At 37.0% G+C, this 27,709-nt stretch overlaps 1 protein-coding gene across 2 annotated transcripts in view; it reads left to right on the top strand.

Moving 5' to 3' along the window:
• LOC306873918 (mitogen-activated protein kinase kinase kinase kinase 4-like) overlaps nt 1-27,709 on the top strand; it is an 83,545-nt gene that overhangs the window by 32,765 nt on the left and 23,071 nt on the right. Inside the window, exons 14-22 of one of the 2 annotated variants that reach the window (XM_079423478.1) lie at nt 1,389-1,475; nt 3,944-4,090; nt 4,872-5,105; nt 5,853-5,956; nt 6,072-6,211; nt 13,004-13,101; nt 26,016-26,185; nt 26,273-26,390; nt 26,673-26,906. In XM_079423478.1, coding sequence (XP_079279604.1) covers nt 1,389-1,475; nt 3,944-4,090; nt 4,872-5,105; nt 5,853-5,956; nt 6,072-6,211; nt 13,004-13,101; nt 26,016-26,185; nt 26,273-26,390; nt 26,673-26,906 — 1,332 coding nt within the window. The remainder of the gene's footprint in view (nt 1-1,388; nt 1,476-3,943; nt 4,091-4,871; nt 5,106-5,852; nt 5,957-6,071; nt 6,212-13,003; nt 13,102-26,015; nt 26,186-26,272; nt 26,391-26,672; nt 26,907-27,709) is intronic. The other variant, XM_079423479.1, reaches the window with a different exon arrangement.

Here is a 27,709-nt window from a genome sequence, read left to right as displayed (position 1 = left end):
TAGTTCCACAGAAACTGTTATCATTTACTTGTGGAGCATCTCAAACTTCATCTCTGCATGTTGTTGTGAGTTTGGGTTTATTATAACGTTCATCTGGGAACGCAACGTGCACCAAGCTCAAACCCTCATTCTGAGTTTACACGTTTTGATGTCCACATATTCATTTAATTACAGTGTCTGCAGCATTTCTGTCCTAAAGAAATGGCCAAATATTAAAGATTAAGTGGACATTTGAATTAAATGGTGCTTGGTCAATATTAAACAAGGATTAGATCACGCAGTAATGTGTAAAAATAATTGTCAGGCCGTCGGCGCCTCCTGCAGGTCTTTGTTGTTATGCGTAATCTACATTAGCTCTATTGTTTATAATACATTATGTATTTTAACAGTTTAGTTCAGGGCTGTCCAAACTCGGTCCTGGAGGGTCGGTGTCCTGCAGAGTTTAGCTCCATCTTGCCTCAACACATCTGCCTGGAAGTTTCTAGTATGCCTAGATTAGCTGCTTCAGGTGTATTTAAGCTAAACTCTGCAGGACACCGACCTTCCAGGAACAAGTTTGGACAGCCCTGGTTTAGTTCAATAATACCGTATGATTTCTTGCTTTTGATACTTTATTTGAATAATTATTATTGCATCATTGCTATTATATATATATATTTTTTTACGTCATTTTAAAAGCTATTGTTCACTTACATCTATTTTTATTACCTCAAAAAGATTTATTATAATTATAGGGCCCTATGAAATCCGCATTAATTTTTTTCCATTTTCATTTTTCTATACTCTGTTTTAATGGTTAAATAAAATTTTATTAATCAAAAAGCCTGTCTAAGTAATTGAGTTTTACAGTTTTATCTGTACCAAATTCTATTTTCCATTATTTTCTGGATTCCATTTTAATGGTTCCATTTTAATAATCAAAAGCATCTCCAATTAATTGATTTTTATATTAAAATAAGTATTTATTTATTTTTATTTTTTTTGAAATGCTGCACATTTTTCACCTAAATAAATTCTGGTAAATAATATTTCTGGTAAATACTCCTTTTAAAAGTGTTTTTTGATTGTAATTTTATTATTAGACTAGAACACGTGGGCATGTTGTCATCCTTAAACTATAATACTGCACTTTGATTTCAGTGATTTGGACTATGAGATGGACACTTGCTTCTTGCTCTCTATGTTGCTCTTTACTTTTGCTTTAAAAAAGGATTTCATAGATATTTGGATTTCATTTGGTTTAATAAAATATTCTTAAGTAAAATTGTTGATTTTTTTGTAGGAAATTAATCGTTTAGATTAATCGATAAATTAGTCAATAGATTAAACAAAATAAAAATAGTCGCTTGTGGCAGCCCTACTAAACACTGACTCTGTTTGTTTGACAGGAGTTTATCCACCGGCAGCTCGAGGAGGAACAAAGACATCTTGAAATCCTTCAGCAACAGCTGCTGCAGGAGCAGGCCAAACTACTGGTATGTTTGTAGTTTGTATGTTTGTAAACTGACTGGTTGTTTCAGTTATGTCATTGTTTCAGTCCTTCAGGATAAAGACTGTATGTGTTTTATGTTTTAATAATGTTTTGTTCTTCAAATTATAGTGATTTGTTGGTTTGTGTAATATAAGATTTAGCTGTACATTAAGGTGTCACACACCGGACATGCAGTGTTGGGGAATAGCCAGCTACAAGTAGTGACACTACTAACGTAACTACATTTTTCAGTAGCGTGAAAGTAGCTTAGCTACTTTTAAAACAGTGTAGCTTTTCCAGTAGCTAACTACTTTTTCCAACAAGTAGCGGTGTAGCGTGACCAAATGCTACATTCCGTTTTGCGGTCTGACGAATCACAAGCCTGTAATGCATTGAAGCAGCGCAGCGTCTTCGAACTAGATCACAAACTAAATTTGTGCATTACCGCCATCTGTTGGGATATCACGCATCTTGCGGTTTTACAGTCTTTCCACCGACAAGAGATTGTCTGATGATTTTGCAAAGGATGTACAGGAGTGGATATTTCAAATGAATCAACTGTAATTAATGCAAAACAAAGATTAAAATGCGGTCCACTTTGTAGATTTAAAGCACATACAGGAGGTGAATAATAGCCTTTAAAACTGATTACTTTTCCTGCTATATTGCACTCTATATCAAATGTCTATTTTACAATAATGAACCGTCATAATATAATCTGTCCCACCAAAGTTTAGTAAGGAACACCAATCAACAATAATACACTAATAACAATAATAACTAACAAAAAATAAAATCGCGATATAGCAGTGTGCTTCTCATTTGGCAAAGGATGATTCCACTCCATTCACAGTCAGTAAATACCGCATGTGCTGTGAGTTTAACGTGCTTATTTTCCGACGCCTCCGTATCCTGTTTAAGTTGCATACATTTTGTTCTTGCATTGATGTTACGTTTGTAGCAATTTTGTACTTTGACAGTCAGTTTGAGATATAACAACTATATAACTATTATTGTGTGTATCGGATAGTTCACAAAATCAAATGATTGGGACACTTTTTGTCAATGACTACGTTTACATGCGCACGAATAATGCCATTATTTCCAATAATCAGAGTAAGGACTTAATGGCATTATGATGTTTACATGTCCATAGCAAAGCTCTTACTCCTGTTTACATGCAATTTCCATTATTCTTATTCGCTAAGAATTGTGGTAAAAAAAATGTATACACATAGGCCACTGCACAGCACAAACGATGGACTCAGAAAGAGCAGGTGTGTTTACTGGCTGCTTTTTTAATTTATTTACGTCTAATGCATAATTTTTTGGCGCCATAGAAATGTGATGGAAAAGGTGTAAAAGGTGAACTGAAAACCGAATTTAGCTGTAGTGTGTACGTAATAACTTCTAGTTTAGCTAGCTACATTTTCAGAAGGGTAGCTTGAATTTAGCTTAACTACTTTAATTTACGAGTAGTTTGTAGCTGGGCAAGCTACAGTTTTAGATTAGCTTCCCCAACACTGCGGACATAAGTGGATAAGAAGATCAAAGAGTCAAAAAGCCATTGTTTTCAATAAATTTGTGCACACCATGGCCGCATATACTTCAGGTATTGTTCCACATTGTCAACTATTCATAGCTGGAGGGCAAAACATCCCTAGAACTGCAGCACAAGCCTGTTAATTTTCCATTTGTTTCACAGCCGCAAATATTTAGATCACCTCTCAAAATAATAAAACAAAGGTATGTGAACAAAATGCAAGTTTTGACCATTTGCAATCAATTTTAAGCACCCGCAACAATATTTCAATCATTAAAGTGCGACAAAAAGTTGTAAAAACTTAGAGCCTTAATATATTTAAAACGGTAACATTAAAATATCAAATTCAGTCATTTCTATATTAATGATGCGTAGTTTACATAGGCAAGCAGATGAGACCTGAATATGAACGCAATACACTGATATGATAAAATCTGTAATGGTCTTACCATGGTGAGGAATTAATCAATTACAAATTGGAATTTGTGCTCTGCATTTAACCCATCCTAAGTGCACACATACAGCAGTGAACACACACACACACACACACCGTGAACACACACCCGGAGCAGTGGGCAGCCATTTATGCTGCGGCGCCCAGGGAGCAGTTGGGGGTTCTGTGCCTTGCTCAAGGGCACCTCAGTTGTGGTATTGAAGGTGGAAGAGAGCACTGTACATTCATTCTGTTTATAAAAGTTTGATAAAAGTTGTTTAAAATTAATATGTTGATGGCATGAATAGTGTTAGATTATGTGCTATACCTACACAGATTTGTCATAATATAGCTTCCTCTGTTGTATTATTCCCACTTATCCATTCTGTCTCAGTCAGGCTGTCAAATATTAGCATGATGTCATGAGGAGCATATCCTGACTGTTGTCTTGATATCTGCTGATCCTACTTTATCACCCTGTTTGTCCATTTCTCAGGCTGATGAGAGGTATCGTAAGAATCTTCAGGGCACCCCTCATGCTGCTTCACCCAAACAGCCTCCTTTGCCGCAAGGATCTGAACCGTACACCAATGAAAACTCCTCCACTGAGTCTTCAGGCATGCACAGGCCTATGGAACCACAAGTAACCTGAGAGAACTCACTCCTGTTTTTCCTATTTCTCCTCCCATCTCTGTCTCTGTTTAACAGTTATAAGAAGGTTATTCACACTGTTTAAATTTAAAAGTGTCTTTTTCTTAGGTGTAAACACATCATAATAGTTAGGGGTGGGAATCTTTAGACACCTCACAATCTGATCCAATTCTAATTCTAGAATCAATTCCATTTTATGATTGATTTTTTTATCTGCAATTTGAATCTGAAACTGCTAGTTGATCAAACTAGTTGTTAAGACACAGCATAGTGGCTGTTTTTATACAACTGGCCTCTGCTCTGCATCTGGGTGTTAGTTTACATTGGCACCTAGTTTTATCACTGGGTGAGAGATATGTTGGATTATTCATTAAATAAAAAAATAAAAAAACAATTGTGTGTCTGATTGGTCTCGCCACTACAGTGCCTAATTGGCAGCAAGAATACAGTTGTTTCTAGCACACACAAATGCCATAGCACAAACAATAAGCTCAGAAACATTAAAGAGAGAATCACAATTCATCGGATAATCTTTTTTTTTTTTCTCCCACGCCTGGTAATGCTTACTGTGTCACCTAAGACTCATGATGAAACACGTGACAGACATCATGTGAATGAAACTGAACTGTTAAAAGGTTCTGGATGACATAATTCTTCTGCCATCTGTGAATTAATAGTCTCTCTCATATTTCACAGTTGCTCACTCATTGACTGCTCAGTGTGCCTATCCTCCATGTCGCTCTTACCTCTTGTTCTCTCCCCCTCCCTAAAAGGTCCAGTGGTCTCACTTAGCTGCTCTAAAGAGCAACTCATCTGCACCCCATGTGTCTCGCTCCCAGTCCTTCAGTGATCCTGTTCCTAGTTTTGCACATCTTCATCTTCGCTCTCAGGACTCCTCTCACTCCTCTCACCAGCACCACCCAGTGCACCCTGACCACCCACAACCTCCTCAATCCAGGGGCCATGAGGCCCCTGAGCAGACTATTGATGAAGAGGTGCCCCCGAGGGTAAGAAAAGGGACCATGGATTCATTTTTAGAGACCTCTGTCTAAGTGGCACTATGTTGAGTACATTTACCTTTTCACCCATAACTCTTCAATCGTATAGGCTAAAATGTTGTTTTCAATACTTTTAAATAGATAGTGCACCCCCCTCAAAAACAAATTCTGTGATCAGTTACTCACCTTCATGTCATTCCAAACCCAAAGATTCTTTTTCCTTTTTAAAAGAGATTTCTCTCCCTCCATTTAAAGTCTATTCATCTAAAACTTTAAAGCTTCAAAAAGTTCATAAAGTCAACATAGAAGAATGAATATGAATTGAGTGCTTTAATTCAAGTCTACTAAAAAGACATGATCGCTCAGTATGATGTACAGTATGAACACATTTTATTTAGGCTTTTATTCACATATAAATAATGGAAACGCAAATGTGCTTGGCGCACGAGAGCCACCAAGGTTTGTTCAAGTGTGGTTGATCTGCCATTGACCATATTTAATGTGATCGTATGTGTATTGGTTAATGTTTATATGTGAAAAACTATTTACTTTCATGGTTTGCTTACCATGAAATCTGGAAACCAAATATAATTTTAAATTCGCCGTGTTTGATAATTTTCTCCACTTTTTAAAACTGCTTGATCCCTCAAAATGCTGCTTGTTGTTATACAAGTAATAATTTGTGCTAATTGCTTCATAATCAAATGTAATATAATATGCATGTAATAATAGATCCTCTTCTTACTTTCCTGCAAGGTGCCAATAAGAACAACATCTAGATCTCCTGTGTTGTCCCGTCAAGATTCTCCACTACAACCTGGGCTGCATAACAACCAAGCTGGACAGAGGAATGCTGGAATGTGTGATCTTTAACATAATTTCTATGCAGAATATTCACCTTACATGTACATGTACAAGTTTATATTTCTCAGGAAAATTTCCGTAATTTTGTCTTTTGACCTCTCATTCCCTTAGTAACGTGGAGCAACGGATGCTGTGGGAGCGAGTTGAACAGCTCTCATCTAGACCAGGTAGTGGGAGTTCCTCTGGCTCCAGTAACTCCAGCTCTCAGACTGGATCACAGGCCACCTCAGGGGAGAAGTTCAGGGTCCGTTGTGAGTAGTTTTTGACATACAAACTACTTCAACACTTTAATGCAGGGTTGTCCAAACCTTTTCCTGGAGGGTCATTGTCCTGCAGTGTTGAGCTCAAACCCTGATTAAACCCAGATTTCCCTGTGTGCAAAATTGCCCCCTATATCCTTAAATAGGACACTATTTGATGGGACAGCAATTTTTAGTGCTGTCAGAAACCTTAGTAGACATTATCGAGTGCACTCATAATTCCAAAATGCACAAAAATGAGTGTACAACTGATATATGCTCAAAGGCTAGAGAATACCTATAATGCACTGTGAGAGTCACGCGCCGAATGAATTGCTGCGTCTTGCCAGAAGATGGTTACTGCAGCTGAATCATCCATCCATTCATTTTACAAAGAATTTGTCCACGGCATACAGCATAATACAATACAGGTATGAATTAATTGTAAATTTATTATTAAATAGTTTAATTAGGGTTTATGCATACTTTCCATGACAGAGATCAACTTAAATCCTTTCATCTTGCTACTAGAGCTGCCAGTTTCAAATGATTATTAAATAGCAAGTGCAAACTATGCAAAAGCGGCAGCCCTTCTGGTACACTCAGTGTCCGAATTCACTCACTCCTTTTCATTCACTCCTTCAAGTGAACTGTATTAGTGGCCTAATAGGGAATAGTGAAATGAGGGTATAGGGGGCAGCCACTAGAAACTTCCAGGCAAGTATGTTGGAGCTGGCTGGGGCTAAACTTTGCAGGAATACTGGCCCTGAAGGAGCAGGATTGGACACCCCTGCTCTTATGTCATGAATAAAAAGTAAAAAATATAGCTGCAAGCAGCAATGACTAGCCCAAGCCGTCAGTGCAACCGCCACCCCTGTGGCATCAGGAAAACGGTGCACAGCGAGCACACGCATTAGAGTAACACTCTGGCAATTTGGATTTGAGTGATTCAGCAATGAAAGGGTTAATCCAAACCATCAAGACTGTGAAACATACACACACACACACACACAACAATACATAAAACTTTCAAAAACATTTTCAATAAGGTTTCAGTTACTAAAATTAACTATAGTAATTAACATGAACAATTCTTATATAGCATTTATTAATGTTAGTTAATATTCAAAACTTATGAACTTTATTAAAATTTTAAGTTTTATATATTAAAATTAGTTAATGCACTGTGAATTAACATGAACATTTTGATTAACTAACATAGTAACACTTTATAATAACTGCACAATATGAATCATTAGTTAAGTATTAGTAAATAGGCATTCCATCCTTTATAAAGTGTTGTTTCAAGATTAATAAGCATTAGTAAGCATTTTATAAATACAGCTATAAATGTTTTGTTCTTGAGCAGTGTGCCCTCTAAGCTGAGCGTGCGCACGCGACTGCGCAGAAGAAATAATGTCAATAATGGCAATAGTTGGGAAGGCATTTGATTGAATGCCGCCAGTAAAAGGGAAAGAATAACAATGCTCGGGCAAACCACTATAGAGCTGATGTCACGGCAGAGTTAGAGCCAGTGAATGCAGAGTTAGAGCCAGAAACTGAATACTTCAATAGTTGCAGTGCGCTCAACACGAGAGACAACACAAACGCAATGACATGTGAAATAAAACGTCCTCATGTATTAAAGAAGAGTGGCTTGATTAAGTGCTGGAAATAGCTGAGGATGGGCAAAGAACGGTAACAAAACTCTTGAAACATGTATAGTCACACACAAGAGTATTGTACAAACTGTACTTCATATCGATGTTTAGACAACTATAGAAGAATTCATGTTCACGCTTTTTAAAAAAAGTTCACTTGCAGATCTCAGCTTAAGTTTTGCTTCAGTTTGTATTCTATTCTCTTTTATTCTATTCTATTCTATTCTATCAGTTTAAATAGTTTGTTTTGATAATATATTATGTTAGGGCTATATTATAAACCTGATAAATAATTGACCTTGTTTTTGAGTCTTTGACTTTGAGTCTCTTGCTCATCAAGGCTGTATTCATTTCAAAAATACAGAAAAAACAGTGATATAGTGAAATATTATTGCAATTTCTAATATTGGTTTCCTATTTTAATACCTATACTTTAAAATAGCATTTATTCCTGTGATCAAAGCTGAATTTTCAGCATCATTACTCCAGTCTTCAGTGTCCCATGATCCTTCAGAAATCTTTCTAATATTCTGATTTATTATCAGTGTTGAAACTTGTGCTGCTTCATATTTATATGGAACCTGTGTTTCTTTTTTCTTTGATTCTTTGATTAATAAAAAGTTTAAAAGAACAGCATTTATTCAAAATAGAAATATTTTCTAACAATAGAAGTCTTTACTATCAATTTTATCCATTTAACACATCCTTGCTGAATAAAGTTTATTTAACTTTAAACTTTTTTTAAAGTATCTTTAAAAAAGAAAGAAAAAAATGTCTGACCCCAAACTTTTGAATAGTTTATATTGTAACACAAAATCTCTATTTTGACTAAACACTGTTCTTTTTAACTTATAAATAAATATCACAGGTCCCGAACAATACAGTATAAAAAATAAATAAAATAAAAAAGCAGTACAACTGTTTCCAACATTGATTAAAAATCAGCATATTAGAATGATTTCTAAAGGATCATGTGACACTGAAAATACTGCTTTGCTTCACAGGAATTAATTACATTTTAAAGTATATTAAAATAGAAAAAAATTATTTTAAATTGCAATAATATTTCACAATATTATGTTGTGAAATAATATTCAGTATTTTTTATCAAATAGATACAGCCTTGATGAGCATAAGAAACCTCTTTAAAAAACTTTATTGATCCAAACTTTTGAACGGCAGTGTATTGTACAGGAAAAATGTTTTCTCGGGTAACCTAAAATGTACATCATTTACACAGGTGCTGGTCATAAAATTAGAATATCATGAAAAAGTTGATTTATTTCAGTAATACCATTCAAAAAGTGAAACTTGTATATTAGATTCATTCATTACACACAGACTGATATATTTCAAATGTTTATTTCCTTTAATTTTGATGATAACTGACAACTAATGAAAGTCCCAAATTCAGTATCTCAGAAAATTAGAATATCAATTAAGACCAATGCAAAAAAAATGATTTTTAGAAATGTTGGCCAACTGAAAAGTATGAACATGAAAAGTATGAGCATGTACAGCACTCAATATTTAGTTGGAGCTCCTTTGGCCTGGATTACTGCAGCAATGCGGCGTAGCATGGAGTCGATCAGTCTGTGGCACTGCTCAGGTGTTATGAGAGCCCATGTTGCTCTGATAGTGGCCTTCAGCTCTTCTGAATTGTTGGGTCTGGCGTATTGCATCTTCCTCTTCACAATACCCCATAGGTTTTCTGTGGGGTTAAGGTCAGGCGAGTTTGCTGGCCAATCAAGAACAGGGATACCATGGTCCTTAAACCAGGTACTGGTAGCTTTGGCAGTGTGTGCAGGTGCCAAGTCCTGTTGGAAAATGAAATCTGCATCTCCATAAAGTTGGTCAGCAGCAGGAAGCGTGAAGTGCTCTAAAACTTCCTGGTAGATGGCTGCATTGACCTTGGACCTCAGAAAACACAATGGACCAACACCAGCAGATGACATGGCACCCCAAACCATCAATGACTGTGGAAACTTTACACTGGACCTCAAGCAACGTGGATTATGTGCCTCTCCTCTCTTCCTCCAGACTCTGGGACCTTGATTTCCAAAGGAAATGCAAAATTTACTTTCATCAGAGAACATAACTTTGGACCACTCAGCAGCAGTCCAGTCAAGACGCTTCTGACGCTGTCTCTTGTTCAAGAGTGGCTTGACACAAGGAATGCGACAGCTGAAACCCATGTCTTGCATACGTCTGTGCGTGGTGGTTCTTGAAGCACTGACTCCAGCTGCAGTCCACTCTTTGTGAATCTGCCCCACATTTTTGAATGGGTTTTGTTTCACAATCCTCTACAGGGTGCGGTTATCCCTATTGCTTGTACACTTTTTTTTCTACCACATCTTGTCCTTCCCTTCGCCTCTCTATTAATGTGCTTGGACACAGAGCTCTGTGAACAGCCAGCCTCTTTAGCAATGACGTTTTGTGTCTTGCCCTCCTTGTGCAAGGTGTCAATGGTCGTCTTTTGGACAACTGTCAAGTCAGCAGTCTTCCCCATGATTGTGTAGCCTACAGAACTAGACTGAGAGACCATTTAAAGGCTTTTGCAGGTGTTTTGAGTTAATTAGCTGATTAGAGTGTGGCAGCAGGCATCTTCAATATTGAACATTTTCACAATATTCTAATTTTCTGAGATACTGAATTTGGGACTTTCATTGGTTGTCAGTTATTATCATCAAAATTAAAGGAAATAAACATTTGAAATATATCAGTCTGTGTGTAATGAATGAATCTAATAAACAAGTTTCACTTTTTGAATGGTATTACTGAAATAAATCAACTTTTTCATGATATTCTAATTTTATGACCAGCACCTGTAGTTACACCAAGGGTCAAATCGAATATAAATAGCACATTAAAGTTAAAAGTTACACACTTTTTTTGTGTGCGTGCTGTACAGGTCTGGTATAAAGAATGCTTTTGCTCAGGTGCCCGAAATGTCTGCCCGATAGAGAAAAGTTTTGCTCAGCAAGAAAAAAAAATTTGAGGAAACATTGCTCCCACGGGTCCTTACATTTGATACAACTAAATTGAAGAGTTTTTAAGGCCTTAGACAGTTTTAAATGCGTTAAATGTTATAAGAAATAATTTTTCAAATTGCCTTAAATAGATTTTTAAGAATTCTGCAGATACCTTGTAAATAGTAAAATAAAACTCTTTCCTTTTTATATTCGTTGATATTTGTGCTTTGAAAATGTTTTTGATTGACATTTATGGTCTTTATTTTATTTGGGCCAGTTAAATAAATTTTCGGGCTACCAAAATCTGAAGAGTTCCTGCCCGAAGGGCTACCAGGGATTTAGAAATTTTGCAAGCCCTGATAATAATAATATATATAATATAATATATACAGTATATATAATAAATGCATATATATATATAATTGTATTTTCGTTCTTTATTAATTATCAATTTAACATTTCTAGATTACTACGATATTTACAAACCACTTATTTAGGAGTTGTCAGTGGTTCATAAGATCATTTAGAAAGTGTATTTTAAATTCTTATTATCTAATGAAAGGTTAGACTTTTGTGAATTTTTAAAATAAAAGATCACACGGATTAACAATGCAGATTAATTTTCACAGCCTTCTTTGATCATATTTACCAAGGGTGCCGATATTTTTGGCCATGACTTTAAAACTTTTGTAACCCTTTTCAATAAGTTTTTAGTTTTTAACATTATATAAGTTATCATGAACAGTATTTTTACAGCATTTATGAATCTTAGTTATGTTTAAAACTGACTACTACATTATTAATTAAAATTTCTAGTTAATGTACATCAGTTACTATACCATGAACTAAGATAAACAATTGTTTACTAACTAAAATAAATACAGTAAAAAAAAATTGTTCATACTTAGTTTGTTAGTTTTGAATTAACTAACTATTAACTTTTTAAATTGTTAAAATCTATATTCCTGAACTATACTAGTTAACATGAACAATGATTATATAATATTTATTAATGTTACTTAATGTCAAGCCCAAAATGTAATACATTATTCAAATTTAAAGTTGTATCTTAACATTAGTTTATATACCTGAATTAACAAAAAAATAATATTTATTTTTAATGTTAGTATTAACGAACACTAGTAAATGTATTAACAATTGGCACACTCTGAAATCTGAAAAATGTTTTTATATGACTACTTATATGTCAAAAGATAAAATGTGATTCCTCAATTCATGACCCTTTTTAAAAAATCCAGTTAAGTGATCAAATGACATTTATTTGCATAACTTTATTCTTTATTCTTTCATCTGCCATTGTCAGTTCTGGGATTCTGTATATCAGTCTAAAATTTCATGAATCAGTATCTGATTTTGATAATGCTGGTAACATTTTCATTGTGAGTACCTGTGCTCTAATGTGCCCTCATTTAACTTTTTATTTTAATAAACCAAATTCTGTGAGGACTACTATAGTCAAAGATGATTGACGATTAGCATACAGTTTGGATTGGCAGTATGGTTCTGTTCTGGGCAAGAGCTCCCTGTGCATCCATGCAGCCTGGCATGGATGAGAGCAGGGAGAGCAGCGATTAACCCCCTTATACTACTACTTAACCTTATACTACTACTCAACCCCCCCGAATACTATTTATATTCAATAATTTAATGTAAACCTTTTAGAAATTAGTCTGAATCAAAGGGGAATCAGGAGGCTAAATCCTGACTGGACGAGAGGAGGAGTTGGGGATGGAGGAGGGTAATTAGCTATTGAGCAACGCAAAAGCTGCTGATAATACTGAAGGACCTTATATATGGGTTCTGTGATGGGTGTTGTATCCCTATAGGTAGATGGGGATCAGCTGAGAGTCAGCTGATGCAAGCTTGACTAACGTGACCTGCCAGAACTAACGCTATGCTTGATTTTTCTAGGTGTATATTAGTTGATGTATATTAAAAGATTTAGAGTGCCAAACATTAGATAGCCACTCATAAACCCACACAAATGAAATCAAAACTTGTAGCGATTCTTCCCTTATATGTAAGGCATTTTTGTCATGAGCTTTTTCAACAAGCAGTGGTGACCTAACCAGCTTTGGGAAAAAGTGATCTGGACGTGTCCCTCCCGTCTACCTGCAAATAAATCTTGTGCTCTTTCACTCTCTCTGCAGCCTCTTCAAAGTCTGAGGGCTCACCAATGCAGCGGCCAGAGATTGCTGGGAAGAAGTCAGAAAAGAAGAAAGACTTTGTAAGACCAGCTAGACATGCTGTAAGTAACTGCTCTCCTGAATGTCAAGTCATCTGATTTGTTGGTGCGCAGACATGTCAAAAGGCCTCATATTCAAACAGATTGATTCTATTGAACTAAATGATAGACACATTCACATTGAAAACTTTTACTCTGGGTGTAGCTCTCTCTTCCTCTACTCCATTTGCAGTTTTTTTATGTTTTGGAATTTTTTGTACTGTCCATTGATCATCTTCACCATTAAAGGTGCCATAGAATGCATTGATACAGTATTTTAAATTGTTCTCTGATATCTAAACAGAAGGTATGTGGCTTAGTTAAGGGCAAAAAATCTCTAGAAACGATTTTACATGTCCTTTTACAACCCTAGGATTTCTCCCTAGAATGAAACGGTCTGTTATTGGCTTATTTGGCAGGGTCATGAATAATAATGAGCTCTGCTCTGATTGGCTGTTTCACAGTGCTGCTCAATGTTGAGCTCTGATTGGCTGTTTCACAGTACGGCTCATCAGCAAGAAGGAAGCACAGGGAGGAAAATATATATTTAAATACTTTCTCTCGCAGTTATATCGTCGGGTAATTATACTGTATATAAAACGCGGGCATCAGGGAGCCGTTATTAATATGCGAGGCATTGAAACTGCTTTTGAACGATCCATCGATCGCGTTATAGTTCACTTTCAAGAGACGCGATCACACAAACTATGTTTACATTATGGAGCAACAGTACTTGCCACACATTTCACGAGATCAGATGCTTGTCAGTGGTGCTCAGGATCTGTAAGTCATTCGCCATCATCCTCATCTCTCCTTACTGAGAGTGAAATCTTATGTACTGTAACAGGCTACCGCTAGCAAGGAGCTAACCATGTCCCTTTAGTGGCTCGCGTTATTTGCTTTCTGTGCCTTTCTGAATACAGACACCAACCCATCCCTGCACTTCACACCCCTTGTACGGCCTGGAACATAAAATTTATTTTGTTATTTTCGCTGTTGTCCGCGCTTGTTTATTTACAATACCTGCAGAGCTTCTGATGGTTCAGCCGGCTTAGAACAAGGGCGGGTTTATGCAAATGTTGGGGGCGTAGTGATCCCGACTGTTGCGTCACAGTCGGTGTTATGTTCTGATTCGCCTGTTTTTCAGTGGTCTTTTTTAATCACGAGATTTACATATGAAGGAGGAAACTATGGTGTTTGAGGCTCACTGTATGTCATTTCCATGTACAGAACTGTTATTATTTAAATATGCCAGGGTAAAGACAGTTTTTCATTCTATGGCACCTTTAATCAATCAATCCCACTGACAATTTTAAACTAGTTATTGTGGTGAGTTGGATGCCATGTCTGCACATATTGTATTGTGATATTTGATTTTACTGCACTTGGATCTTTTTGAATAGCTGTACATTTTCTGTTCAAGTGAACACCACTTCTTATTAAAGTTTTGTTTTTTTGTTTTGTTTTTATATATAACCTTTTAGACCTCACGTTAAGTTCTTGTTTTTTTCAAGTTTATTACTTTTACTTTTACTCAGTGCAGAGACTGAGATCAAAGACTTCATATATAGGAAGACTGTGCACTCCATATACTTATGAATGGGAGAAAAATGCAACGCCCAATATGGCGAATAAGCCCCGCCTTCTAAATGAGAGAGCCAGTCGTTGATTTGTAAAGTTATCGCGTCACTGCAGCTGCTGTCAGAAGCTCTGATTCCTATTGAAACAGGCAGCATTTGTAAACTCGCGCTCATGACTGTGCATGGCCATTGGCTGCTCTAGCCTGAAAAATAATAATTTTTTTAATGCTATTTGAGCTTTAGAAACAACAACTGGTGATTTCAAATATGAAATTTAATCGTGAGCTTGGTGAACCGTTTTGGAGAGTTTTATGTTTCCCCATTCAAAGATATAGGAGCTGCACTTGCATGCCCGAGAGGTGTTTCAAAGATGACCACCGAGTGAAATGACTTGCCTTAAAGGGACTTTTGAGATGTTGATTTGCTGGTATTTTATTTAATTTTTTTACATTTTGAATGTTACACTAACTGCGTTTACATAGACCATAATAATCCAATTGTAATAGGACTAGAAGCACAATCGAAATAAAAAAAAAGTCACATGTAGCCACGTCAATCGGATTGAATTGGCCAGATCTGATTAAAATTTCGATCGGATTGTAAGGGGTGTTTTATTCCTTTTGGAATCCGAGTGAGAGGACATGTAAACACTTTATCGGATTGAATACCAAAACTGGAAAATACTGCGCATGTGCAGTGCCGTAAAAATTGCGAAATGACGTATGAGACACGGAACAAGCTGCTCTTTTGTGAATAAAATGTCATAAATGAGTGTCCAGTCATTCTAAAATTCTGCTTTCACTTCGTCTGTGAAGTGGAGCAGGACAACGTCCCACCAGTCCTTGTTTAAGACTCTTGTCCACAGACGACTGGTTTTGGGTGCGGGAAGGGGCACTTTTACGGCTTTCTAAAGTAAGCAGCACTGCACAACAGTTCATGTACTGGTGGTCGTCACCTAATTAGGATCCAAAGTAACATTAGATAAATATCAAGTCTGCTTTTTAAAACAGTACGCGACAACAGCGGGAAACTCTGTATTAGGGCTGTGCGATTTGGGGAAAGTATGTAATTGCGAATTTTTTTATTTTATTTTTTTTTTGGACAGATATTGCAATTGCGATTTGATCTGCGATTTTTAATTTGCAAAGTCAAGCTTCAGCTCAATATTGTCAATAATATGCAGCACAGTATGAGTATTGTTACCCTGCTGAAAAACAAAAACAAAAAAACAATAGAAACCATCACAGAAATTATTGTAATTTCCATAAAAACCAATACAAAATTCCTTTTTGTTTTGGGCATTATTTCAATAGGAATTACTGTTGTTCAATTGGTTGCCATCTGCTAGATGCTTACATCCCACCAATAGAATGCATCAAATACCAGTAGACACCATTATAGTTTACATTAAAACTAATACAATTCTCATTATAACCCTTAAATCCATTACATTTTCTATTGTGTTTTGGGAGGGGTTCTACAGTTTTCTTTTTCGGCAGGGAAGATTATAATGGTATTACTGAATTTCACAGGAAAGATTTGTTTATGTTTTTATAAATGAAATGTATTTCTTTAGTCAATTATTAAAGCATTACTTGTTAGACGGGCTGATTTATTAAGTAAGTATTTGGGATTTTAAGAACAAGTGGGAAATGTGCTGAATGTTTTATTTCATCCAAGTGAAATTGGCAAGCAGTTAGACTTCATTTACATTCGTTTACAGTTGCGCTCGTGTGTCAGGCCTCGTTCATATTGCCAGATACACTCGTGAAAGACTTGCGGAGCAGAACGGGCATGAGACCATGAGTATAAAAGCGCATTACGAGACAGGCTGCGTGTAAACGGCTCATCCGTGAGACGCAGGAGATGCGCAGCGTGGGGCAGAGCGGAGCGATTATGAGAAGCGTTCAGAGACGCGGGCTGTGTGTGCGGTCTTCTGAATTAGCGAACATGCATTATAAACTTATTTCAAATGAATCTGTTGGGGAGATAAAATGTGTAAGATAACGTTCATGAAGCCTACTAATAAAACATCTAAAAATTTATATTTTATTCTCCAGTACTGAAAGCAGAACCGATAAGGGAGCTCTTGATAGGCATTGTGACGCAGCTCTTGCAAATTACCTTTTTTGTTTGTTGTCTGTCATTTCGAAGCTATAGTTACATACGTTTTTGTTTAGTTTTAATTTGCCTAACTTTTGATCTGACCCTTTTTAAATGGTGGGCGTTTACGCAGTTGGCTAGAGCAGTGCTGATCAGGGAGAACAGAGGTGCGTTCACTCTATTGGTTAGTAAGACCGTCACTCAAGGCTGGCAGTCATGCATATGCTCTGGAACAGAGTAATATCGCGTCCATATCGCAGGTTTTGCGATTAGCAAATCGCAATGTCGTGGAGAGTGTTTAAAAGGCCAAACTCAGTATACACATTATTACTGATTCATACTATGTACAGACAAGATGATGAGCCCATAATAACAACACAATGCGTTTAGTTACACGTTAAGTGTTTTCCTCCCATAGAATGAGAATGAGCTTTATTGCCAGGTATTTTTACACATACGAGGAATTTGTTAGTGACAGAAGTTCCACAGTGCAACAAAGACAGCGACAGGACACATATAATAAAAACAATAATATACAAATATAAAAAATAGGCAATGTGCAAAAACACAATATATAATATAGACAATTATGTATGTACAGGTATGATATGTGCAAATTTAAATGTAAATAAGTAGGATTGGGTATAGATTCAGATGTTTCGATTCGATTTTGATTTGCAAGCTCTCAATTTAATTTTTGATTCAATTTTTTTGATTACATTCAGTGAATATAGTTTTAATATAAATGCAATTGATATTTCTAAAAAAAAATAACAACAGTAAACATCAGTTTACAAATGATGAATTATTAAAAAGAAATTAAGAGCCACAGGCCTGTATTTTAAACCTATTATTTTGTTTCTACAAGGTCCTTTTTTAAAACAAAAATAGGTCCCTATAAAATGCTCTTCTTAATTTTTCTGGTAATCAGATGAAGGCATAACACATTAATTTAATTTATCCTAATCAAATTGTTCATAATTTATCTCATAATTAAATCTAAAAATTAAACCCCTTTATTTTTTGGCAAACAAAGTGCTGCACAACAGAGGTTTACTGTTAAAATAAAAAAGAAAACAAATGTGATTTTATTCCTTTAAAAATAAAGATTTATTAATATTTATTAGTAGTAGTAGTAGTAGCATTGTTGTAGCATTGTTGTTACATTGAGTCTTAAGACTGCTAAATAGTAATATTTCTGACAGTTTCTGCACGTTAAACTAAACTTTTATTTTGACGGGTTGCCGTGAGGAACTTGCAGCTGCTTTGTATATGATATGATGGTAGATTTCTCAAATTAAACGGTAAAATGTTAATTAAATGACTCTCAGAGCAGTTGAAGATGATATTCTTGCGTTTAATCGTCAAATAGTGAGACGGCAGAAGCTGAAAACACCGCGAGTGTCGTCCGCGCTTTAGTAAGTGTGTAGTAAACAAAATAGTGAGTCTGCTCCATCCGCTATTCATTCATTGCGGAAATCATGGCGTCTTATGCGTGATGTCAAATGCTTCTGCAGATTTGTAGTATTACTATAGAATTTTACCTGAGCATTGCATATCACACATATTGCTTTGTTTTTGGTTCTTGTCAACTGTATCTCCACCATGATAAGCACTGAATGAATGACAGGCTTTTTGTTGTAACATCGCGCAAGGTAAATAAGAGGGTGACATCTAGTGGAGAAGACTAATGATAAGATTCACATTAATCAGATCTTGTTTTAAATGTTTGCTGAAATAAATACAGGAAAAGATCGATTCGCGGCTTTTGAGAATCGTTATCGAATCGACGTCATTAAAAAAAAAAATACTATTAATCGAAAAACTTTTTTTTTTTTGCCCAGCCCTGTAAATAAGTATGTGATGAATAAATGATGTATAATAGTGTTGTGTGTTGAGTGTTCCGCATTATTGTCAAGTGTTCATGAGATGGATTGCCTGAGGGAAGAAACTGTTCCTGTGCCTGGCCGTTCTGCTGCTCAGAGCTCTGTAGCGTCGACCAGACAGCAGCAGTTCAAAGAGCGAGTGTGCTGGATGTGAGGGGTCCAGAGTGATTTTGCCAGCCCTTTTGCTCACTCTGGATAAGTACAGTTCTTGGAGACTGGGGAGGGTTGTACCAATGATTCGCTCAGCAGTCCGGACTATCCTTCGTAGTCTTCTGAGGTCAGATTTGGTAGCTGAGCTGAACCAGACAGTTATTGAAGTGCAGAGGACTAATTCAATGATGGCAGAGTATAACTGTTTCAGCAGCTCCTGTGGCAGGTTGAACTTCCTCAGCTGGCGAAGGAAATACAACCTCTGCTGGGCTTTTTTCACAATGGACTCAATGTGATTGTCCCACTTCTGGTCCTGAGAAATTGTGGTGCCCAGGAATCTGAATGACTCCACTGCAGTCACAGTGCTGTTCATGATGGTGAGTGGGGGGAGAGCAGGGAGGTTTCTCCTGAAGTCCACGATCATCTCCACAGTTTTGAGCATCTTAAGCTCCAGGTTGTTAAGACTGCACCAGACAGCCAGCCAGTGTTAATTTTGGCAGGCATTTTTGATTTAGTCTTTGTCTTGAGACGAAAATGCTTAATAGTCTTAGTCACATTTTAGTCATTTGAATCTTTCATAGTTTTAGTCGACGAAAAGTCATTGCATTTTTGTCAACTTTTAGTCATTACTTTTAGTCAAACTGCAGTTACCAACATTTATTTTGGTAGCTATTTTATATGTAGTATTCTAACAAAAATAGTCATCAATACTTCTCTCTTTAGACCAAAACAATTAAGCTTAGTTATGAGAAATTTGAATCAAGGATTGAATTTGGAAAAACTGGAATAAATTTTCATTTTTTGGTAGAAATATAAATTAAACTCATTTTTCAGATACAGTAGGTTTACTTAACAAGTATACATTTATTTAACATCTTTTGTTGGTTAACATTTATGACAGATAATTAGGAATGCTGTCCATTTAAGATGGAAGGTATGTATGTAATAGCCTACTGACATACATTCAGTTTTCACCCACCTGTTTAAGCTCACTTAAACCATAACGGACTGTATTTCCGTGAGATACTCTACATGAGAGACATTTGGACTGCTGTGTGTGTATTTGAGCACTGAGAACTGATCGCGCGCTGTATGAGAACTGAAGAAGTGGAGCGTGCACAAGAGAGAGCACTTCTATCAGCGCGTTTCCGCCTATCGCACCTTCACTGACTTTAAGTTAATCGACAATGAATTGTGACTCCCGGGAAAAACGGGACGCCTGGTCACCCACTCCCTAACCCTTCGGTTGCTGAGGGCATTGTTTCAGATCGCTAGTTCGCGTTTTGGTAGGCTATCCGTCCACTGCGGCTGCCATACTGAGACTAGATATGCAAACGCCCCTTATCCAATGACAGAGAAGCACATTTTGAAAGACAAGACAGTTAACTTAGCCTGTAGGATGTATTTTGAATGTCCGGTAGTCCTCAAATAACATTTTAGTCCCGTCTCGTCTTGTTAATGAAGACGCGAATAAATTTCGTCATATTTTTTATCATCAGATATTAGTTTTAGCTCGTCAACGTCTCGTCTTAGTCACAGAAAAAAGGTTTGTCTACGAATATTTTCCGTCTTCGTCAACGAAATTAACACTGCAGCCAGCTCCTTAACCACCTGTCTGTAAGCAGACTCGTCACTGTCCAGAATGAGGCCGAAGACTGTGGTGTCATCTGCAAACTTTAGGAGCTTGACAGAGGGGTCTTTAGATGTGCAGTCATTGGTGTACAAGGAGAAGAGCAGTGGGGAGAGAACGCTGCCCTGAGGAGCCTCGATGCTGATCGTACGGGTGCTGGATGTGTATTTTCCCAGCCTCACTAGCTGCTGCCTGTCTGTCAAGAAGCTGTTGATCCACTGACATGGGGGTGGGTAAAGAGAGCTGAGTTAGTTTGGGCTGAAGGAGTGATGGGATGATGGTGTTAAAAGTGGAGCTGAAGTCTACAAACAGGATCCTCACATAAGATCCTGGTCTGTCTAGATGCTGCAGGATGAAGTGCAGTCCCATGTTGACTGCATCATCCACAGACCTGTTTGCTCTGTAGGCAAACTGCAGGGGGTCCAGTGGTGTCCTTCAGATAAGCCAAAACCTTTGTCTTTCAAATGATTTCCAACATTTGAACGTCCAACGTCTTTCCAACCGTCTTTCAAATGATTTCATGGCCACAGATGTTAGAGCCACAGGTCTGTAGTCATTAAGTCCAGTAATTTTGGGTTTCTTTGGGACGGGGATGATGGAGCGTTTGAAGCATGAGGGGACTTCGCACAGCTCCAGTGATCTGTTGAAGATCTGTGTGAAGATGGGGGACAGCTGGTCAGCACAGGATTTCAGACAGACTGGTGTCACACCGTCTGGGCCTGGTGCCTTCCTTCTCTTGTTCTTTCTGAAGACCTGGCGCACGTCATCTTCACTTATTTTCAGTGCGGGCGTGGGGGAGAGGGGGGTTGCAGGAGGTGTGAATGGTGTTTTTCAAACCTGCAGTAGAACTCATTCAGATCGTCTGCCAGTTGTTGATTCTCCACAGTGCTGGGGGATGGTGTCTTGTAATTGGTGATGTCTTTCAGACCTTTCCACACTGAAGCAGAATCACTGAATACCATACGGACAACACTTAACATGGCTTAATGCGTTAAGGCAGTGTTTTTAAAAGACCAAACTCGGTAAACACATCATTAATAAAGCATTCTATGTACAGACAAGCAAATGAGCCCATAATTAGCGCAATGCGTTTAACCTGTTAAACATTTTACCCATAGAAAACCATTTTAAAGGGGTCATCGGATGCCCATTTTCCACAAGTTGATATTATTCTTTAGGGTCTTAATGAAAAGTCTATAACATACTTTGGTTAAAATTTCTCAATGGTAATGTAAAAAACCATTTTTTTTTTTACCCTGTCAAAATTAGCTCTGTTTTCAGCAAACTGTTTTTTAGTCCATGTTGCTTTAAATGCTAATGAGCTCTGCTGACCCCACCCCTCTCTTCCGTGGAGTGACGAGCAGACTGTAAACTTCAGCCGCGAAACTGGCTAACTAGCACATTATTAGAAAAGGCGATTTGCAAAGATTCATAAAAAACCCTTATACTCACTACTTCTGTAGGTGAGGCTGGATCACGTATGATTCGCGCGAACATAGATGCATTTAGGCAGATCGGGATCGGCGCATTCAAAACGAAAGTAACATTAATCTTCTGCGTCTTCAGCGGCTCAGATGTCGGAGTAAATGACAACTGGTATGTTCATTATTACATCCAACAACAAAACATCTCAATCACTTAATCGGAGACATTCTTGTCTTCCCCTGCACCGGAGTTGACACAATGGCGGACAGCTCTCAGCTCACTCAGGGTGGGTCTAAGGGAAGACGGCCTTGTCAATCAACTATCGTGGGAGCGGCCTGTGCAGAACTACGTCATTCTGACAGGAATCTCAGAACAGCCTGATTTGAGAACGGGGATTTAAAAAAAAAAAAAAAAAAAAACACTTAGTGGATTTTTAGCATTATAGGATCACACACTAAACAATTTGTTCAAACAACTTGTAAAGTGAATTTTGCTTCCAATTACACCTTTTTTTTTTTTTTTATTTGACAGGGACAATAGACAGTCCGAAAACTGCCCCAGAATTAGCTACAGAGCTAAATTTCATCTGCTGTCCCTGGGCAGGAGAATACAAAACAAATTATGTGACAAAAAAACATCAGCGTAATACGATTTACAGTAAAATCCCTCCAAAATTTAACAAAAAATATGATTTCTCACATAGAAACTACAAACCAAATTTCTACAAAATATCCCCTATAAATAATGCAAAGCATCATCCTACAAACAATTCTAAAAATTTTACAACTCAATTTCATTAAAAACACAGAAATACTCAATGGTCACACACCTGACTCGTTTTTAACCATGATTTCAAATGTAACTTAAATTGTGCTAAAGTAGAACACTGTCTTATAGTAATTGGTAAATTATTCCAGTTATTAACAGCCCTTACAGAGAAAGCTGAACGACCAAAATCAGTAGCTCTAAAATTCACTGCACAATCACTTCTAGACGAAGCTCTAGTTTCTTATATATTTTCAGTACAAGAAAAAACAAATTCCTTTAAGGGTGAGGTTGCAAGATTGTTAACAATTTTGTACATTAGACAACAATTATAAAACGCAATAAAATTGTCAAAAGTAAAAAAATGATACTTATCAATAATCAAACAATGATGATACCTACAAGGTTTCCTATCGAATACTTTTAGAGCACGTTTATACAAAATATATAAAGGTCTAAGAGCAGATTTTCCTGCTTGCGACCATGAAGTAATACAATAAGAGAAATGAGAAAAGATCAAAGAAATAAAAAAAACTCTTGAGGCTTCTATTGAAAGTTGACTCCGTATAAATTTAAAATTTCTAAGTTGAGGTGACGCTGCACAAACTATTTTTCGAACATGCTTTTCAAATGTCAAATGAGAATCTAAAATAACTCCAAGATACTTAAAATCTGCTACAATTTGTAATTTTTATAGCTGGTTGGACCTCCTCCTTTTTTATTTTAAAATACATACATGCACTTTTACGAACATTTAATGTTAAGCAGCACTGAGTAAACCAATCTAAAAATTTTGTCATTGCATTAGATAATTTTTGTGCCACCTTTTTTGTCGTTTACATAAATCACAGTGTCATCTGCGTACATTTGAATATGCACATCAGGACAAACATCTGTAAGATCATTCAGATACAAACTAAAGAGTAATGGCCCTAGGGTTGACCCCTGAGGAACCCCATCTCATTTTGTCAAGACAACTGCATTGAACATACCTGTCTGAGTGCCATAAATATTCTTTTTCCAAAGTTTGCGTGCCTATAACCAATATGATTTTAGTTCTTAATGAACTTTTCTTTTGGAATATTAATTTTCAAGGCCCTACATCATTCAGTCCTAGAGATATGGGGACTGAATGATGATGATGCTCTATGTTCAGATTGTTGAAATGTACTCATTTTCAGTGGTTGAAAACCAAATGTTTTCACTTTGTATACAGCCGATACTTATTTAATTAAAAAAAAACAATGTTTGAGCTAAGAATAAATAATGTTGAAATTAGAATTGTATATTGTTTCCCTCAATATACAGAACACACGTTTGAGTTCTAAAGATTCACTGAAATGGTCAAGTTGAGGCACATTACCTTACTCTCTGTAGGCTATTCATAAGATTCTATATTTGAATCAGTTTCAGGGTTATTTGGAAGAAGGGATTTTGTTCAGTTTAACAGCTTCTGAACCTACTAAGAGTTCAAGCATGCAGTATTGTAACATGTTTTAATAAAATCCCACGCCTCATAGAGAAGTGTGGTTGCTTTTGCCACACATTGCATTCACATCAAAAAAACTAAATTTACCTCAACTGTATTAATTATTGGAATTTCTTTTTCTTTTTTATTGTTATAAAATGTGAAGCAGTTATAGATCGAAGTGGTATCTATTTCCAAAGGACATATTTGGCAAAATCACTGATAGTACCTCAAACTAGAGACCTGCACTCCCGCGGGAGTACCGCGGGACCCAACGCAACAGGGTGCGGCGCGGGACAACTCTTGATGGGCGAGTGCGGGTGCGGGAGAATAAAATTATTTGCAGGACTCCCGCAAAATAGAAACGATCTAAACATAAAATGTCTAAAAAATATAAATTGTTATTTATCTGTTGCAAGGAACAACTAACAAGCAAAAGGAGCAACTAATATTAACATTAAAATGATTAACATGCGAAAGCTAGGCAGAGTTTCTATTTATAACACGTGTTTAAAGGGTTGCGCAATGTAGCCAATCACAGACTCCGCTGTTGATTTCTGGAATGCGATGGCCAGTGCTGAAATTGCGTGCTCACGAATCAACTCATTTTAATACACGAAGTGTAGACATTGTGAAAGATTCATTGTGTTATAACAGAGCTTAATGAGATAGCGATGAACTGAGATGTCAGCTTTTAGTGACATCTCAGTCATCTCCATGCCTATCCATGCTGGCAGCCGGTATGCCACATTATGCCACGTTTTGCGGTATGGGAGGAAAATACTATAGCCTATACATAATGCCTACATTTAATTAAACTGTATATTGAATTTGATCTTTTAATAGCACATTAACACATTTTAATACATTAAGCCATATTAAGTGTTTATGATTTTCTACGGGAGGTTTAAAAACGCTTAATGAGAACACTGCGTTCATATTCTGCTGTTCTGTGACCACGTATTTGCGGGTCTTACCCTTTTCTCTTAAAGATGACTTGCAGGACCCTGTATGATATGACATTAAATTAGTTTAAATCGTTTAACCACCACAGTGTCTTATCTCCATTGGCAACACGCATGGTTTGTATGGATTGCAAGTGACGTCGCAGGTAGCGAAAAGTGCTAGCGGCGATTGCAAGTGACATTGTAATTTAGTTTCTTTTGTCTTGTATTCACCACCTGGCTACTTGTGTAAAATGTTGACAGGTTCAATTTAAAAAATAATTAAATAAAGTAAAAAAATTAAAAGACTGCAAGTGACGTCACTTGCGGAAGTGCAGGTGTCTGAGAGTGCAAGTCTGAAAATGCAAGTGCATGTCTGAAGCCAGGCCCTTCTCATTCAGACAGGTATGTTTAACGCTTAAACATGAAGAGGCCAAAAGGAAAGTTTGTTGAGACCCAATTTCTAAAAGGACATTAAGATATATTTAATACTTCTTGAGTTACAGGCATGAAACTTTGGAGTGAAAACTTGAAATGTGCCGCTTTCCCATTTTTGAATGGTCATCACTGGCACATAATGTAACAAAGATTGCTAAAGTTAACAGATTTTACTAATAGAACTACAAATCTCTGTGTAAAAATAACATTATGATGCTGCCATTTTTCTGAAGTCATTTTTAGCCCCCTGTACTTTGGCTCTGAATCTAAGGTGAAAATTGCCATTTTGGCCCCCCCTCTACAAAATAGTGGATTACTCAGTAAATATTCATCCATGACATTTAATATTTTGGATTTCATCACTATACACGTTTATCTTTCTTCAGAAAACAATATTAGCAAAGTAAGGAAGTTTCTGAAATTTGGTTGATTTGACAGAATGACCCTATTGCAATAAATAAAACTTTTCAGTGTGAAAGAAAGAGAGGAATCCATTTAAGAGTGGTGTTGACAAAGACTCTTACATGTAAACTTTTCCCACACCTCCAGGATCTCACTGCTCTAGCCAAGGAGCTACGTGCAGTGGAAGATGTGCGACCTCATCATAAGGTGACAGATTACTCATCGAGTGAAGATTCAGATGTAGATGATGATGTGGTGGAGCAGGAGCAGGAGCAGGGTGATGAATCCACTTCAGGAGCAGAGGACTCAAGGACATGGTATGTGACACAGTCCGATTAATTAAAACACTACTCTGGAAACCATACAGGAAACCACAATTTTAGGATTAATTTTTTCCTCTCCAGCTCATCAAAGCTGAGTAATGGTGAAACAGAGTCAGTGAAAACCATGCTTGTTCATGATGAATCAGAGAGTGATCCAGCCACCACACCTAGCAATGATGTAACTTTAATCGTTAGACAGGTACTGTAACAATATTTTTTCTCAATTCAACTCAATTTCATTATATCATATATCTTCATGTGTTCCATATTTTTCCCATCATTTCTGTGCTGACTTTTTATTTTGGGTTACGTTTTGTCAAAAAAAAAAAGGGTACTATTTAGAGCAGAGCAAGATAAGACCCAAACGAGTCAAATACAGTGTTTAAGCTGGTGACATTCCAGAATACAGCATTCCTTCCCTCAGACCCTCGTTCTATTTTTAGCTGAGTTCAGACTGAACTGTCCCTGTTCTTGGTTCCAGAGCATATCTGAGAGAAAGCAGTTGCGTCCCATTCCAGGGTCCAGTCTGGGTCCAGGTTTGAGCCCTTCACACAGTCAAAGCCACCAGGAGAGAAACTGCTATGCAGGCCGCATTCACCTGCTGCCTGATCTCATCCAACAGAGTCATCACTCCCCTTCATCCTCCCCCTCATCCAGTCATGCCGGCCCATCCATGTCCCCCCAGATTCCCATGGACATGCTGATAGTCAGTGAGGTATGTCCCCTGCCCTTGGCACTGAATTCTGCTGCTGTCTTCATGTGGGCTCTACTATTCTGACTGCTTCAAACAAAACCATTATTTTTTGAGGTCTTGGTAGCATGTGAAGTTCTTTTCCCACCAAACACAAGAAATCACAAGCAATGGGTCTATTCAAAGCAGGAGCAAAATGAATATCTGTCAGACTGAAAGAACAGCTTTTCATACAGTAGATGGTGCAGTACACAACAGAACTTTCATCTGTGTATGTCTCTAGCATTTCTTTTTTAGCTTATTTCAGGATGCAAGCCTCACTTGGTAATCAGAGGGAAGCTGTGAATGTAGAGAAGATCAGTTGTCTTAAGTGGAACAGTAGTTGGTTGCCAAAGAGTCTGATGTGAGTTTAACATTTTCCAAATTTAATTATTAGAAATTTAAGCCTCTATGTTGATATTGAGAAATATACAGTTTGACTTTGATTTCAGTTAGTAACATCTCTGATTTCAGGCAGTTCAATGTTGTTCCTTGGTGTGGTTGAAAGTTACTTGTATTGAAGTAAAAAGTATGGTCGAAACTTACTTATTTTGTGGTAAAGATGAGCAGATGAATTTGAAGCACTGTGGGCAAGGGCGTAGGTTTGATTTTGACATTGGTGGGGACATGTCAGCACCAACCCTCCATGGTAGAATGTTTTTTGGGTTTTTTTTTTTATGTTAGCATGTTCAGCAGACAATAATTACAGCCTTAGAGTGATAGATTAGATTAGCATTAGAGTGCTGGGTGCTGAGTTCATATTCTGGGATCTTCTGCTTGTCTGTACA

The sequence above is a fragment of the Barbus barbus genome (assembly GCF_936440315.1).
Source record: "Barbus barbus genome assembly, chromosome: 8".
Classification (NCBI taxonomy): domain Eukaryota; kingdom Metazoa; phylum Chordata; class Actinopteri; order Cypriniformes; family Cyprinidae; genus Barbus; species Barbus barbus.
This window is presented reverse-complemented; position numbering and strand designations above follow the sequence as displayed.